The sequence below is a fragment of the Haplochromis burtoni genome, unplaced genomic scaffold (assembly GCF_018398535.1).
Source record: "Haplochromis burtoni strain Fernald_Lab_line unplaced genomic scaffold, NCSU_Asbu1 Contig_465, whole genome shotgun sequence".
Lineage (NCBI taxonomy): Eukaryota > Metazoa > Chordata > Actinopteri > Cichliformes > Cichlidae > Haplochromis > Haplochromis burtoni.
In genome coordinates, this window is record NW_024582826.1 from 129,662 (window position 1) to 145,996 (window position 16,335).

The following is a 16,335-nucleotide window of genomic DNA, read 5'->3' on the forward strand; positions in this document are numbered from 1 at the left end:
ATGGGGAATTTTTTAATTGTTTCTGAATACAAGCCTGAAGGGTTTGAAAAAAACAAAAAACAAAACAAGGAATACTTACAGAGAGGAGTCATGGGTACCACTGGCTGTTCAGACTTCAGGGATGCACTGATACCAAATGAGTTTTCAGCTGTGACCTTGAAGTGATACTCTGTTCCCTCCTTCAGGCCCTTAACAAGCAACTGAGTTTCAGTCACTCTACAGTCTACAGTATACCACGCATTTCTGGTTGCCTCACGTCTTTCCACAATATAACCAAGGATTTCTGAGCCACCGTCATCAATAGGTGCCTTCCAGGACAGCCTGACAGAGTTGGCCTGAATCTCCTCAAAGACTATTGGTCCCTCTGGAGCACTTGGTCTGCCAATGACCTTCACCTTGATTTGGACTTTCTTCTTGCCAACCTTATTCTCCAGCAGGAGATCATAGACACCAGAGTCACTCCTCTCAGCTCCCTTGATTACAAGCTCACTGGCATCTTCAGTGGAGGCAATCATAGCCCTGGCAGACACTAAACCGCCATCCTTTGACCACTTGCAGGTTGGCTGAGGTTTACCTTTAATGGGTACAGATAATCTAAGCACTCCTCCGTAGCGGACCACGTACAGATCTTTGTATTTCAGCTCCAGGTCATATTCAGGAGATTCTGGAAAATATTGATACCAAAAGTTAGGTCCATTCTGTACTAGTTTTAGTTGTACACACATCATCTTGGAGAAAGTCTGTTCTTACCAAGCATCTCAGTCACAGTAACTGTTCCAGGCACTTCAGCGGGCTCTCCAGAGCCACCAGCATTGCAGGCCATCACACGGAATTTGAACTGCTCTCCTTGTGGCATGTTGGTCAGAGTGTACTCACAAATTAGAGATGGTGTGGTGTTGCATTTGATCCAGGCCATAGTGCCCACCTTCTGCATCTCAATCAGGTAACCATCTACCCTAGCGTCTCCCTCATCATCAGGAGGACTCCAAGCCAGTGACACAGAGGACTTTGTGGTATCAGTGATCCTTGGATTCTGAGGACAGCCAGGTGGATCTGGTTGGGGAACAGAACAATATCAGTATGTAGTCTGTTGCTCTTTTGTGACTTTCAATGTCAAGAGTCATGTCACACACATATGTCTAAAATTCTAGATTTATATCAAAATGTTGTCTTACCAATGGGATCTGTTGCCACTGCTGGTTTAGATGGCAGACTTGGCTTGCTAAGTCCTCTGGCATTGATGGCAGTGATTCTGTGTTCGTACTCAAGACCCTCGATCAGCTCAGTAGACCGGTATCTAGTCATGGTTACGGGGTTCTTGTTGGCACGCACCCATCTATCAGCCCTGACTTCTTTCCGTTCAATGATGTAACCAGAAACTTCAAGGCCACCATCCTCATCTGGCAGCTCCCAAGCCACAGTCATACCATCACGAGAAACATCGAAAACAACTGGACGTCCAGGTGGTCCAGGAACATCTGACGAGGGAAGGGAAAACATGTTACCACTGTTACCATCATATGTATCAACCAAATATAATATTTAAAGGAATGATAGCGGTCTTACTCTTCATGCTTCTGCAGGTGACAATCTCAGACTGCAGGAATTCTCCAGTGCCGTAATGATTCACAGCAGCTGCACGGAAGACATACTCATCTCCCTCGATCAGGTTATCAAATTTAAACATTGGTCGGCTGACAGAGTCAGAGACAGGCACCCAACCAGGTCTGTGGGCATCACGCTGCTCCACCACATAGCCACTGATGGGAGCTCCACCATCTCTGATTGGAGGATCCCAACTGCAAGTGACGGTGGTGGCATCAATCTCGTCAAACCTGATGGGTCCCTTTGGCTCATCAGGTTTAGCTAGTAAATAAAGTTTCATAAAATTAAACGTTACACTCACCTGAATGTACGTAAAGCTAAATGTTAACATTACCTATACCACTGCCAATACAGAAATAGCTAGACTTGACTTGGTAGCAAAAATATAAGCAATACTAAATCAGGGTTGGTTTCTTACAGAGAATGACGACTTTGATGAACTCAGTGATGACACCAACAGCATTCTTCACCTCCAGGGTGTAGTCACCAGTGTCATCGATGGTGGTGTCAGACATCGTCAGTTTGGTGAACTTGCCAGTACTCTTGATCTTGACACGGTCTGTGATTTTTATCTTGTTGTCACCAAAGTACCAGGAGCAAACAGGAGGAGGTCTGCCGATGATAGGCAGGTCCAGATCCAGGGTCTTGCCAGCCAGCACATTGACAACCTTCTGAGGAATGCCAGAGAAGTCCACTACTGGCATTACTGGAAGGGAGAGATTAAAATATAGTTAGGAAAAAGTGTGAACTGAACAACAACTTTGTGAGTTTTTGTCAATTTTGCTTTGCCTTAAGCTGTAAAAACATTTTAACTGCAAGTAGTACAAGTTGGCTTTGTTTGTTACCTCTCTGTTCCTGTACAGTGACAGCTGCAACAAGTTCTTTGGGTTCACTGGCTCCTCGGCTGTTGATGGCTCTGATTCTGAACAAGTACTGCTCCTTCTCATTCAGCTTCTCAATGGTGTGCTCAAAGTCTGTGAGCTTCAATGTAGCCACCTTCATCCATTTGTCGGTACCAAACTTGCAGGCTTCAATGACATAACCTATCAGTCTGCTGCCACCATCATGTTCCGGTTTCTCCCAGCCCAGGGTGACAGTGCTCTTGGTGACATCGATCACTTCCAATTTTTGTGGTGGCAGAGGCACCTCGCAAACCAGGATGACATCTGGTGTCTCACAGGGCTCTCCAATACCATAGATGTTCTCAGGGAGAACACGGAAATAATACAGCATGCCCTCCATCAGGCCATCGATCTTGTAAGATGTTTTACTGCACTTGGCTGTGACTGTTTTGTAGGCTCTCATGGACGCTTCACGCCTCTCAATGATGTAATTGTTGACAGGAGCACCGCCATCCACAGTTGGAGCATCCCAAGAGATGGTTGCAGACTCCTTGGTCAGTTCCTTTATTTTGATTGGCCCAGTTGGTCCAGGAGTATCTAAAGAAAAGCACATACTTTAGTCAAAAGGCCAGTTCATAAAAGTTTCTGTAACACATTAAAAAAAAATCCATTCAACCTACCATAAACCTTGACCAAAATGCTGACTTCCTGTTTCCCGGCAGAGTTCTCCGCCACCAGAGTGTACCTGCCAGCATCGTAGCGGTTGACTTTGTCAATAATGAGAGTGGTGGAAGTGTTGGTGACCTCAATGAAGCCTCTGTTGTGGAGGTCAACACCAGGCTTGCTCCACGTTATTGTAGGAGCAGGACGACCAGTGACACGAACAAATAAGCGAAGGGAGCCACTGGCCCGCAAGCAGATAGTTTTCTTAAGGTCATCATGGAGCTCGAAGTCAGGAGTTTCTGTGTGAGGTGACAATGACAGGTTTGTAATCTTGGTGATAAAGTAATGTCAAAGTTACCATATCTGGAAAGACTTGCAAATAAACTGTAGTGGAAGAAGAAATGGCACAACAAAATCAAATGCAAATGCATTTAAGTTTATGCTTTTCTAAAGTTTTACTTACCAATTCTCTCCACTGGCTCGGTCTCAGCACATGGGTCACTGAAGTCTCCTGTACCATTAATGTTAATGCCGGCCACTCTGAAGCAGTACTTCTTGCCTGCTGAAAGTCCGGTTACTACATACTCTGTGGTACGCAGGGTCTTTTCATGGGCCTTCTTCCATTCTTCTGCTCCCACTTCCTTCATCTCTAGAATATAGCCAATCACATCAGCTCCTCCATCCTCTACGGGTCGGGACCAGGCCAGGCTGATGCTGTCAGCGTGTGTGTCACTGATACGAGGAATAGAAGGAGGAGCAGGGGTACCTGAAGGAACAGCATAAAAAGATATAGTAGAGATATCATGATGCATTCACTGATAATTCAATATAAATGGATAAAAATGTGGAAGTTTTTGTTACTGAACAAACTCGACTTACATGTTGGCACTCTGCAGACAACATATAGAGAAACCTCGCTGGGCTCACTTTCTCCAGCCTTGTTGATGGCCGTCACTCTGAACTGGTAGATGTTGCCTTCAGTCAAACCGGACACTTTCAGCGTGGTGTCTAAGTGAGCACCATCCCTGTTCACCTTCACCCAGCGAGCACTCTTTCTCTCACGTCTCTCGACTAAGTAATGGATCAATGGGCTACCTCCATCGCTCTCTGGTTTCAGCCACTCAATGGTGGCAAAGTCCTTTCCTGATGCCAGGATCTCTGGAGCACCAGGAGGAGATGGCACAGCTGCAGGAGAGATGACAGGTGATGCAGAGTTAATTTACAAAGAATCTAGAGTAACTATTGTTGCAAATCAAAATACATCAAAAACCTTTTGATTATATGGAGGCACAAACCTGACAGCTTCTGTATCTCCATTTACTTTTGTTTAGCGTAAGAAAAAAGAAATACTTCTGGGAGAGGAAAATGAACCAGACTTCCCTCTTTCAGTGGTGGGATGCATTAATACCATAAAAATGATTGCACTATCTAGTATCTCAACATTTTTCAGTTATCAGTTCAGCATTCCTCAGTGCTTTCCAACAACTACAGTGGACATTTAAGCCTGCACCCTGTTACAACATAGGCATAGTTGTTTAGGACTCCACTGCACAGCAAAAACATCACACAGCTCCTGAAACTCTCGGGACATTTACTGTCCTTCTTTAAGAAGCTGGGTTTTTAACTTCACACCATCCAGCAAAACTTGAATGGTGCATTTTCAGATGTATTCTGGGTAGACTGGGAGGTGAAGTGTGAATAAAAGTTTGAAAAATACCAAAACTATCACCTTGAATGGTCAGCAAACTCTAATGTAATTCAGTGTTCACAGACTGTATTTTTCCCACTATATGAGATTAAATTACTTCTCGCCTCGTTTGCCAAATGTTTAACAGCATCTGTATCTCACACTTTCTGATGCCAGGGCATTTTCTGACCCACACTGTTCAATCCTGGAAATCTGAAACAGACCTAATGTGGGTGAAGGAATTAGGAAATGTATTACAGATAGTCTTTGTCAAACAAAGAAAATCTGGTTACCGATCACCAGTCTGATTGAAAACTTGAAATGAATGTGTATTGGTACTACCAGTACTTGTGGGTTTCTCTTGTAGTTTTTTGTGTAACATTTAAAAAAGCAGCGCTCAGATTGTACGATGATGTCAGTAACTAACTAGGTATTGTTTCATAAGGATGTGGCTGTTATACTTACTAAAGGTGTTTCTGGCGACCATGGGCTCTGACTGGAGATAGACTCCAGGCCCGTACTTGTTGACTCCCCGCACCCTGAACAGGTACTCTGTGTTTTTCATCAGCCCGGTGATGTTGCAGGTCAGTTCCTTGCATTCGGCATGCATTATTACCCAGTTAAGTCTGTTTGTGTCACGCCTCTCCACAATGTAGTGAGAGACGTCATCACCACCATCTTCAAGAGGAGGCTTCCAGCTCAGAGTGCAGGATTCCTCTGTTATCTTACTGGTCTCAATGCTGCCCTCACAAACTCCAGGTGTGTCTGAAAGAAAGCCAGATGTACGAAAGCTTAGATGCTAGGATGTTCAAAATTAACACGTCCAGTGTAATTTGTGAATGCATTAAAATAAATGGTTAAAAATAAAAAGCCACTCACCAAGCACTTTGACATTGACCTCTGCAGTTTTGGTTCCACTTACGTTCCTGACTGTGAGGATGTATTTTCCAGTGTCATCTCTGTCACAGAATTTGATGATGGCCATGGCTCTAGTCGGGGTATACTGCAAGTGGTACTTTTCACACAAGTCCAGCTCTCTGTTACCCTTGGACCAAGAAGCCTTAGGATCAGGTCTTCCACCCACTGCAGCATCCAGAACCAGGTCTGAACCAGCCCGGACCATCACAGTTTCAGAGAGCAGCTTGCTGTCAAGCTGGGCCTTTGGAGGCTCTGTCAAGTGGTTATGAAGTACAGGGTTTTGAAACTTTGTTTAAACTGAATTGACATGTCTTGAAAATATTTTGGTCTTGGTTTGGTTGTCTTGATGCATGCTCAATCATCCAGGTAAGTAAATCCCCAAAAGTTGATTCTGTTCATCTGGACGTTTTCAGTAGGAGAAACGTTTTGTCTTATAAACAGTACATTTGCATAATGGCTGAAACTAGCACCACTGAGTCAAATGTACTGTTTATAAGATTGGGGAAACCTGCAGTCAGCTGAGACTGAAGGAGTCACCTGGATGAGTGACAAAATGTGTCTCCCACTGAAAACGTCCAGATGAACAGAATCAACTTTTGGGGACTCGGTTTGATTGCTTACACCGATTTAGCAGAAAACACAAGTTTCATTTTACTGTGAATTTATTTTGTGGCATGTTGATGAAACTGTGTCATGGTCTCAAATCTTACCAAAGTCAGTTTTGCACTGCACAGAGCCGGTGGACTCGGAGGGTCTGCTGAAGACCTGGTTGGCATTCTTGGCAATAACCCTGAACTCGTAGGGCTCTCCCTCTCCCAGCGCAGTAACAGTATAGAAGCTGTCAGTCACGTTGGTGTAGTTACACTTCAGCCAGCGGCCCTCGCCAGTCAACGTGTATGGCTTGCGTTCAATGATGTAGCCCACAATTGGACTGCCACCGTCATACAGTGGAGACGACCACTTCAGGGATACTGTGGTCCTTGTTACGTTGGTGACTTCAGGCTTACCCGGTGGATCTAAACAACAAATCAACAATGTTTGTCAGACATTTTTGTCTAAAAACATATTAATTTAGTAACTCTTCATGGTGTGATACTAAACTCACCAACAGGGTTTTGAGCAACTGCTCCCTTTGAGGCCTCACTAGCTTTGCTCAGTCCAGCACTGTTCATGGCATAAACCCTGAACTGATATTCCAGGCCTTCCACCAGACCTTCCACCTTGTAAGAGCACTCAAAGCAAGGGATCTTGTTCTCCCTCACCCACAGGATATTGTTCCTTTCCTTCTTCTCAATCCAGTAACCAGTCACCTTGCTTCCACCATCATGGTAGGGCTCCTCCCATTGCAGTGTCATTGTATTAGCAGTGACATTAAAGATTATAGGCTTTGTCGGTGGACCTGCAGGTGCTGTGATCAGAAATTAGATATTGCTGTTTTATTCAAATTCAACATAAGAATCTTATGGAATAGGATGGAAATGAATATTATAAATTCATAAGCTCAAAAGTAACATTATAGAGTAACACTTACTATAAGGATGCTCAGCGACAATAGTCTCAGACTCAGTGGACTTGCTGACACCAAATCTGTTTTCTGCAGAGACCCTGAATGTGTACTGCATGTATTTGGTCAGGTTACTGACGTGGAGAGAGGTGCGCTTCACGCTGGAGTTGATGAGCTGCCAGGCTGTTGAGCCAGATTCACGCTTCTCTACGATGTAGTTGGTGATGTCAGTGCCACCATCATCTTCTGGTGGATGCCAGTTAACAACACAGGACTCAGAAGTAATTGATGAGATTTCTATTGGTCCACTTGGAGGACTGGGTCTGCCTGTGACATTAACTTCAATAGTAAACGTTCTGGTTCCTGCCACATTCTCCAGAGTCAGATGGTATTTCCCACCATCTCCTCTCATGGCCTCCTTAACTGAGATACTGGATCTGTCCTTAGTAACTTTGATTGAGACTCTGTCTGTGTTTTTCAGTCTCATTTCCTCCAACTTCCAGGTGGTCTTAGGAGCAGGTCTGCCACTGATTGGAACATCGATGGTGAAAGTGCTTCCAGACCTGCATGTGATGAGCTGGTTGGTGATTTCACTGAGGTCAGCAGCAGGTTCAATGTGAGGCTCTTTGACCAGCACAGGAGCCAGAGTTTCCTTGGGCTTGCTATAACCAGCTTCATTCTTAGCCTTCACACAGAAGTCATATTCATCACCCTTGTTGAGCTTTTCAACAACATAGGTCAGATTTTTGGTGTTGCCAACAACTACCCATTTGTCTGTACCTTTTGGCCTAGCTTCAATGACGTAACACTGAATGCGACTACCGCCATCATGCTCTGGTTTCAGCCAGCCTAGTGACACAGAGTTGTCTGTGGTGTCGAGGATATCCAGTCTCTTTGGAGCTGATGGTGCTGCAGTAGCAATGACAGGCTCAGTCAGCTCAAATGCCTCACCCACACCGTGCTGGTTCTCGGCTGAGACTCTGAAGAAGTATGGCACTCCTTCCAGCAGGTCCTGTATCTTTAGGTAGTGCTGTGTGCATTTGCTACCGGACTGCTGCCAAGTGCGGCGGCTAGCCTCACGCCTCTCAACAATATAGTGATGGATTCTGGCTCCGCCATCATTAAGAGGAGATTTCCACATAAGTGTGACTGAGCCTCTGGTCACCTCCATGAAGGCAACAGCCTCTGGAGGTCCAGGAGTGTCCATGACTTTTACAACAAATGTAGTAGCCTTGCTACCACTGGAATTTTCTAGGTTTACAGTATATTTGCCAGTATCATTTCTAGAGCAGTTTTCAATGCTCAGAGAACTGTAACCATCAGTAGTTGTTACCTCTGACATGACACTGAGCTCTCCTTCCTCCTTCACCCAAGTGGCAGTAGGAATAGGCTTTCCTCTGAAGTGGATGCCCAAGCACACTGAACCTCCCGCTTTGACAATGTGTGTCTGCTTAAAGGCAGCATCAATATCTACCTGTGGCACTGTTAGCCTATCTACTGCCTGAGCAGGCTCTGGAATTTCCTTGTCTTCACCTCTACCCACATGATTGACAGCTGCAACACGGAATTTGTACTCAGCCCCTGTCTGCAGACCTGTCACCACATAATTTGTTTCAGTTACAAGCTCCTCATTTACTCTCTTCCATTCCACCTCTTCTCCCTTCACCATTTCAATTATGTAGCCAAGAATCTCCATGCCTCCATCGTCAGCAGGCTTGGTCCATTCCAAACTGATGGAGGTACTGGTGGAGTCCGAAACACAGACCACTGATGGAGCGCAAGGTATATCTTTTGGCTCAGCGGCTTTGATGGGTAAAGAGATGTTGCTAGGAATTCCAACACCAGCATCATTTACAGCCATAACACGGAACTCGTATTCCATATCCTCTGTCAGGTTGATAACCCTATGTGCACAGTCAGTAATAGGCTTCTTGGTGATCACCTTGTAGAACCGGACAGTCTTCTTTTCACGTTTTTCCAGGATGTAATAATGAATCGGGCTTCCTCCATCAGATTTTGGAGGAGTCCAGGACAAGGTGATGCTCTCTCCTGTAACTTCAGTTGCATCAGGAGTGCCTGGAGCATCAGGAGTGGCTGGGGAAACAATTTTAATAGTGAGTGGAAATGACTAAATAAATGTAATATAGATTTGAAAACTTCCATATGTTGATTTTTAAAACCTTCCAAAATGACAACTTACTGTATTGCATCTGTGCAATGATGGGACTGGATTCCAGAGGTCTGCCAACTCCAAACTTGTTAACAGCAGAGACCCTGAATTGATACTCATTAGTCTTAATGAGCTTGGTTGCGTGGAAGGTGCACTCCTTACATTCATCAGACACCAATGCCCACGAAATCTTGGCTGTCTCACGCTTCTCAATGATGTAATGTGAAATCTCAGAACAACCATCTTTCTCTGGTGGGTTCCAAGACAGACTGCACTTGCCCTCTGAGATGTTACTGAAAGTGATCGGTCCAACAGGCTCGCCAGGTGTATCTGCGTCAAATAGTTGTGAGAAAGTTAAGTTAGAATACAAATGAATAGAATGGTAAATATTGATACTGAAGTATAGGGAGAAAACTTTCAAAAATGCAAACCTTGGACTTGAACAAGGATGTTTTCCTTTTTGGTTCCAGACCCATTGGTAGCTTCCACAGTGTAGCGCCCACAGTGTGAACGATCAGCATCCCTGACAAAGAGGGTGCTGGATCCAGGAACTGTAATAATGTCCATCATCTTTTTTGTAATCTCCACACCTTCTCGGAACCAGACAACTTTGGGAACTGGGCGTCCAGTGATGGTCACCTTTAGCCTGATGCTGTCTCCTGCCTTGACTGTCAAACCTTCAAAGTACTCTGGGCCAAACTCAATGTTTGGAAGAGCTGGTTTGGGAAAAAAGGCATTAGTTTACAGCGGGCAGCTTTAGTAAGCTATGTAGAGGTAATTCTTGGAAAAATGAGCTGAGGAAAACATGGGTAGCAACCAAGGGAAACAAAAGCATTGGACTTCAACTATACTATTTACCCTTTAAACTCTGATTTAATGCTTCCCCAATATCTACACTGTCCAAGCTCTTTCCTGCTATTACTCACCATTTTCACTTCTGACAGCAATCATGCCAGAAGAGTTGGATGGAGGACTGACAACACCCATGGCATTTCTGGCAATGACCCTAAACTCATAGCGTTCATTTGTTGCCAATCCAGTGACGGTATACTGACAGTCGTGCACATCAGTCAAGTTGGCCTTGAACCAGCGTCCATGTCCTTGGCGTTTCTCGATATTGTATCCAACAATCTTGCTACCGCCATCACGTTTGGGTGCATCCCATTTCAGTGACACTGAGTCACTAGTCACATCAGTGTAATCAGGCTGGCCAGGAGGATCTGAAATGCATAATGCACCTTTTAACTCTTTGCCACAGTGTTTTTATTCCAACAACATTTTTCTCAGATTTTATACATAACATGCAAAATTTCCAGCATGTTGTATTTTTCAAGTGTAACAAAGGGATTTATGTCATGGTCTGAATTAATACTCACCAACTGGACTGACGGCCATGATTGGTTTGCTCTCATCACTCATTCGGCTGAACCCAGCATCATTCTGTGCATAGACTCTAAAGGAGTATTCAAGGCCTTCAATGAGCTCCAAAATCCTGTGATCTGTTTCTTTGATCAACATAGTGTTCACCTTTTGCCACATAATGCTATTCTTCTCCTTCTTCTCCACATGATAGCCCTGAATAGGGGTGCCACCATCATAGATAGGTTTCTCCCATTGAATGGTCATACCATCGTTGGTAACATTGTATACAATTGGCTTGCCTGGTGGGCCTGGTGGTCTGAATTGGTGCTTGGCAATAACCATTTGCGAAAGCAGAGGCTCGCTGACACCATACCTGTTTTCAGCACACACTCTAAACTGGTATTGGACACCTTTGATAAGGTTGGAGACTTTGAATTGAGTATCCTGTACACTGGAGGAGGCCATCTTCCAGTCATTTTGGGAGGTATCACGTTTCTCCACGGTGTAGCAAGTTATGTCTCCACCACCATAGTCATTTGGTTCATCCCATGAGATCATAATGCTTTCTGCTCTCACTTCGTCCAGTCGGATAGGTCCAACAGGCTTTGATGGTGGTCCCAGTGTGATGACATGGATGTGGAAGGATTTCCTGTTCACTTTGTTGTCAAGGGTTAAGGTGTATTTGCCCTCATTCTCCTTCTTCACATTCTTAATCATTAGGGTGGCTTTGTTTTCTGTTGTCTTGAAGCGTACTTGATCACTCTCTTTAAGCGGCAGGCTGTCCTTCATCCAAAGAACAGAAGGCCTGGGTTTGCCTTTGTATGGCAGTTCAATGTGCACATTGTGACCCAGGCGAATGCTGATGCTACCATGTGGATATTCTGTAAGGTCTGCCTCTGGTGTAATAATGTAGTCAATGACCTTGATAGGTCCAATTTCAACAAAATCTCCATGTCCTTTCTCATTCCTGGCAGCAACTCTAAAGAACATATTCGAGTGCTCCTTCAGTTTCTTTACCTCAAACTCACACTGTCTGCTTGTTCCTCCTAATGACCAATCTTCATTCTTGACCTTCTTCTCAATAATGTAGTCAGAGATTATACTACCACCATCGTAATCTGGCTTAAGCCACTGGAGAGTGATGGAGGTCTTTGATGAATCTTTCATTGAAACCTCCTTGACTGGGCCTGGAGTTTCTGTAGCCTTAACAGGTTCATGTGTTTCACATGGATCACCGATACCATTCTCATTCTCTGCTAAGACACGGAAGAAGAAGGATGTCTTTTCAGAAAGATCTTCAATGGTGTATGTTGTGTCTGTGCATTTGTTTGTCACCATAGAGTATGATCTCTTGGATGAGTCTCTCTTCTCCACAACATAGTTAGTAATCTCTGCACCGCCATCAAGAAGTGGGGCCTCCCAGCAGAGAGTCACCTTTCCACGGGTCACCTCCTTCAGGACCAGGTTCCTGCACTGAGCTGGGGTGTCTTGGACTTTGACAGACAGAGTCACTGTCTTGGGCTCACCCACACCATTCTCTATCTTTACTGTATATTTTCCAGTATCAAGCTTGGTCACCTCACGCATAACAAGGACTGTGCTTGTGTCTGAATGGTGGAATTCATATTTGGGATCGTGGTCAATGCATTCTTCTCCCTTGCTCCAAGAGGCAGTGGGCGCAGGTCTGCCCTTCAATGGAACAGACAGCTCAACATCCTTGCCGGCCTTCACAATGTAGTGAGTTCTCATGGCAACATCAGAGTCAATCTGGGCCTCCTCTGGGAAGGGAGTATATAGAAGGTCATACAAGGGAAACTATATGTGGGCAACATGAATACAAAACAAGAAACACATGCTGTACACTGAACACACGATTTATTTTATTTTCAATAAGTAATGAATTTACCCAGGATGTCCTTAGCCTGCACTGGTTCAGTCATCTCCAGAGGCTCTCCGCGACCAGCACAATTGACAGCAGAGACTCTGAAGAAGTAGTTGACATTTGGTTTTAAATTGTGGACAACATATTCTGTTGTTTTGACCTCTCCTTTGGAGGTAATCATAGCCCATTCTTTTTCTCCCTCCACAAGCTTTTCCACCATGTAACTTGTGACCTCACTTCCTCCATCCCATTCTGGCTTGGACCAGCCCAAAGTGATGGAAGTCTTGGTAGAGTCCACCACCTTTAACTTGCAAGGCTCATCTGGTGGATCTGTAAGTACCATGTATTTGTTAAGTGGAGTGTAGATTAGTAATCATTAATTTTGTGGTAAATCTGTGAATCTAAGTGTACTTACCAACTGGGTCAGCAGCCTTATAATAGTCTGATGCATCAGAAAACGGTCCCTCTCCGGCCTTGTTAATGGCACACACACGATACTGGTATTCATTTCCTTCTGTTAAGTGATAAACTGTCTGTTTGGTGTCAGTGACAGGCTCTTTATAAACTCTGATCCAGCGCAAGCTCTTCTTGTCTCGTCTCTCCAGGTAGTAGCCTGTCACTGCACTGCCTCCATCCACACCTGGTTTGCCCCATTCCACCACCATAGTGGACTTTGTAATGGTGGTCACCTCAGGGGTATGAGGCTGCCCAGGAGTTACTTTAAGAACAGACAATAGGTATGTTAAGATCACATAACAGTGAAGTTAATGACAAAAAAGCCTGATAAAAATAAAATGTGTTAAAAAGAAGAAGAAACACACAGGATAGCTGCTGTGGATTCCATGCCACTCTAGTGAAACCTACCAAAGGCATTCTTAGCGATGACAGACTCTGACTCCAGTGGTTCTCCAACTCCATACTTGTTAACACCCATTACACGGAATACATACTCATTTCCACGGACCAGCTTGCCAACAGCAATGTACGTCTGTTCACACCTTTCAGAAACTGTTGACCACACCACTCTACTGGTTTCACGTCTTTCAACAATGTAGTGGGTGACTTTGGAGCCTCCCTGGTCACACTCAGGCACAGGTTCCCAGCTGAACATAATTCTTTCTGCTGTGATGGAGTTGAAGTTAATAATGCCAGCTGGGGGTCCAGGTTTGTCTAAGGAAAGATAAAAAATTAAAATAACATGGATGGATGAGATGATGGAGGCTTTATAGTCTGGATTTAAACTGGTTAGGAATTCAGATGTAAGGAAATGTGAGAATCAATAACTTATAAATACCTAGGATTTCAGTTCTGATGGTTGCAGATGCTGACCCCAGAACATTCTTAATCTTGATCTCATATGAACCTGTGTCATTGCGAGTTGCATCCTTGATCAGAACAGCAGAAGAGTCCGTTGTGCTTTCAGCAGACACAGTGGAGGTTGTTACTAGCTCCTTTCCATTCTTGAGCCACTCAATCGTTGGTAGAGGCTTGGCAATAATTCCTACTCTGAGCTTAACTGTAGCTCCAGCTTTGTACTGAACTACATCCAGATACTCTGGAGGAAGGTCTATAGCTGGGGCACCTGTGACGAGAAACATTTATACAAGTGTATAAATAAAATTATTACAAGTAATTAATAAATGTCCATATAATTTTGGATTATATGCTCACCACATGCATCAACACAAGTCACTGGTCCAGCAATGAGAGATGGATTGCTGACAGACCCAACTGCATTCTTAGCATAAACTCTGAACTCATAAGACTCATCCTGGGTCAGTCCAGATACAGTGAAACCCATCTCAATGATGTTTGTAAAGTTGGCCTTCACCCATCTGCCGCTGGGTGCCTCCCTCCTTTCTACACTGTAACCAGTAATCTTACTGCCACCATCATATGGAGGCCTCTGCCAGGCCAGACTGACCGAGTTCTTCGTGACTTCGGTGACATGAACATTTGCCGGGGGCTCTGTGTTATTAAAGTGAGAAAGATCCAAGTTTAATAAAGTAACTGCAATGATTTTCAGTTGTAAGCTCATATAATTAAGGCATAAAACTGCAAAAATTAAATACTTAAAATACTCACCACAGGCATCAATAGCAAGCACTTCTTCTGATGTTTTGCTCATTTTTCCAATACCAGCAGAATTTTCAGCTGCCACCTTGAATTCATAGATAAGACCAGGGCAGATGTTTGTGACACGCCACTGGTCTCCTGGGATTGGGGTCTTATTGATTTTCTGCCAAAGGATGCTGGTCCTCTCTTTCATCTGGAGATGGTATCCAACTACAGGGTTTCCACCATCATTGACTGGCTCATTCCAGCAGACTGTGAGACTCTCTCTAGATACATAGCTAACCCAAGGTGTGGATGGAGGTCCAGGCACAGCTGTTACAGAACACACTCTTGTTAGAATACATTAACAAAGATGCCTTGTTCATAAAACAGAAGAATTGGAATTGAAGATACAGGATAAAGTGGCTTACTGTATGGAAGCTTTATCATGACCGGCTTGCTGTCAATATGATCACTGATACCATAACGATTCTCAGCCTTAATTCTGAACTGGTACTCCTCTCCTTTAGTCAGCTTAGTCACCTTGATCTCACTTCTGGCAATGGTAGTCGACACCTCTACCCAGGCAGGAGTGCTGGTTTCACGTTTAAGAACAACATAATTCGTAACAGGACTGCCACCATCGTACTCTGGAGGAGTCCATTTCAGACACACTGTGGTCTCTCCAACTTCTCCAATCTGAACTGGACCAACAGGAGGTCCAGGTCTGTCCAGCACAACGAAGATAATGAAAATCTTGGTAGTACCTCCTGCATTTGAGGCTGTGATTTCATATTTGCCAGCATCCACTGAAACACTTTCATTTAGGGTGATGATTAAACTATCTGGAGTTACTTCTGTCAGCAGCCTCTTGGATCCCTTAATGACAATATTGTTCTTGGAAACAGTGACCTTTGGCATGGGCCTGCCAGTTAATGGAATCTCAAAGGTCAGATTGGATCCTGCTCTTACATAAACTGTATTCTTGGGGTAGTTCTTTAGGTCAAACTCTGGAGCCTCTGTTGGAAAAGAAAAATAATAACACAGGACTGTGGTAAGACATGGCAGCTTAGTAAAACAATAATAATGTTTATTATTTCGGAAATACCATAGCTTTTAAAAACTTGCCCATTTATATAAATTAGGATTATTATAATTATTATAATTAGGATTAATTATACATAGACATAGCATGTCAGAAATGTACATTATGTAATATGTGTAATCTGAAAAGTTTAAAGTAAAGACAGCAACAATACCGTGTATTTCCTTGACAATAACTGGAACGATCATCTCCTTGGGTTCACTAAGTCCAGCATGGTTCTCAGCACGGACTCTGAAAAAGTACTCAGCACCTTCCCTAAGGCTCTTGATTGTGTGAGTCAAGGTCCTCACAGTGGCACATTTCACCCATTTGGTCTGTCCTTTCTCCAGGGCATCAATAAGATAACCAGTGACTCTGCTTCCGCCATCATATTCTGGTCTGGTCCAGGCAATAGTAACACTGTCCTTGGTAACATTTGCAACTCCAAGTTTCATAGGTGGACTTGGTACCTCTATAACAGACAGCAGGACAATTTTATTAAGTCCATAATATTGATTTATGATGTTTTTAAAGAAAAAACCTTTACAAATATAAGCACTCAG

General features: G+C 44.0%; 1 protein-coding gene across 3 annotated transcripts in view; it reads right to left on the reverse strand.

The window, feature by feature from the left end:
• Nucleotides 1-16,335, reverse strand: part of ttn.1 (titin, tandem duplicate 1) — a 176,118-nt gene that overhangs the window by 11,955 nt on the left and 147,828 nt on the right. For all 3 annotated transcript variants that reach the window (XM_042213665.1, XM_042213663.1, XM_042213662.1), the window contains 26 exons: nt 15,948-16,244; nt 15,120-15,707; nt 14,719-15,021; nt 14,305-14,601; nt 13,928-14,215; nt 13,498-13,803; nt 13,049-13,351; nt 12,658-12,963; nt 10,766-12,529; nt 10,316-10,609; nt 9,821-10,105; nt 9,420-9,719; nt 7,247-9,313; nt 6,821-7,123; nt 6,426-6,731; nt 5,677-5,967; nt 5,263-5,562; nt 3,990-4,295; nt 3,574-3,876; nt 3,128-3,409; nt 2,451-3,044; nt 2,024-2,311; nt 1,567-1,866; nt 1,176-1,478; nt 751-1,053; nt 80-664 (listed from right to left, as the gene is read on the reverse strand). In XM_042213665.1, the coding sequence (XP_042069599.1) occupies nt 80-664; nt 751-1,053; nt 1,176-1,478; nt 1,567-1,866; nt 2,024-2,311; nt 2,451-3,044; nt 3,128-3,409; nt 3,574-3,876; nt 3,990-4,295; nt 5,263-5,562; nt 5,677-5,967; nt 6,426-6,731; nt 6,821-7,123; nt 7,247-9,313; nt 9,420-9,719; nt 9,821-10,105; nt 10,316-10,609; nt 10,766-12,529; nt 12,658-12,963; nt 13,049-13,351; nt 13,498-13,803; nt 13,928-14,215; nt 14,305-14,601; nt 14,719-15,021; nt 15,120-15,707; nt 15,948-16,244 (11,862 nt within the window). The remainder of the gene's footprint in view (nt 1-79; nt 665-750; nt 1,054-1,175; nt 1,479-1,566; nt 1,867-2,023; nt 2,312-2,450; nt 3,045-3,127; nt 3,410-3,573; nt 3,877-3,989; nt 4,296-5,262; nt 5,563-5,676; nt 5,968-6,425; nt 6,732-6,820; nt 7,124-7,246; nt 9,314-9,419; nt 9,720-9,820; nt 10,106-10,315; nt 10,610-10,765; nt 12,530-12,657; nt 12,964-13,048; nt 13,352-13,497; nt 13,804-13,927; nt 14,216-14,304; nt 14,602-14,718; nt 15,022-15,119; nt 15,708-15,947; nt 16,245-16,335) is intronic.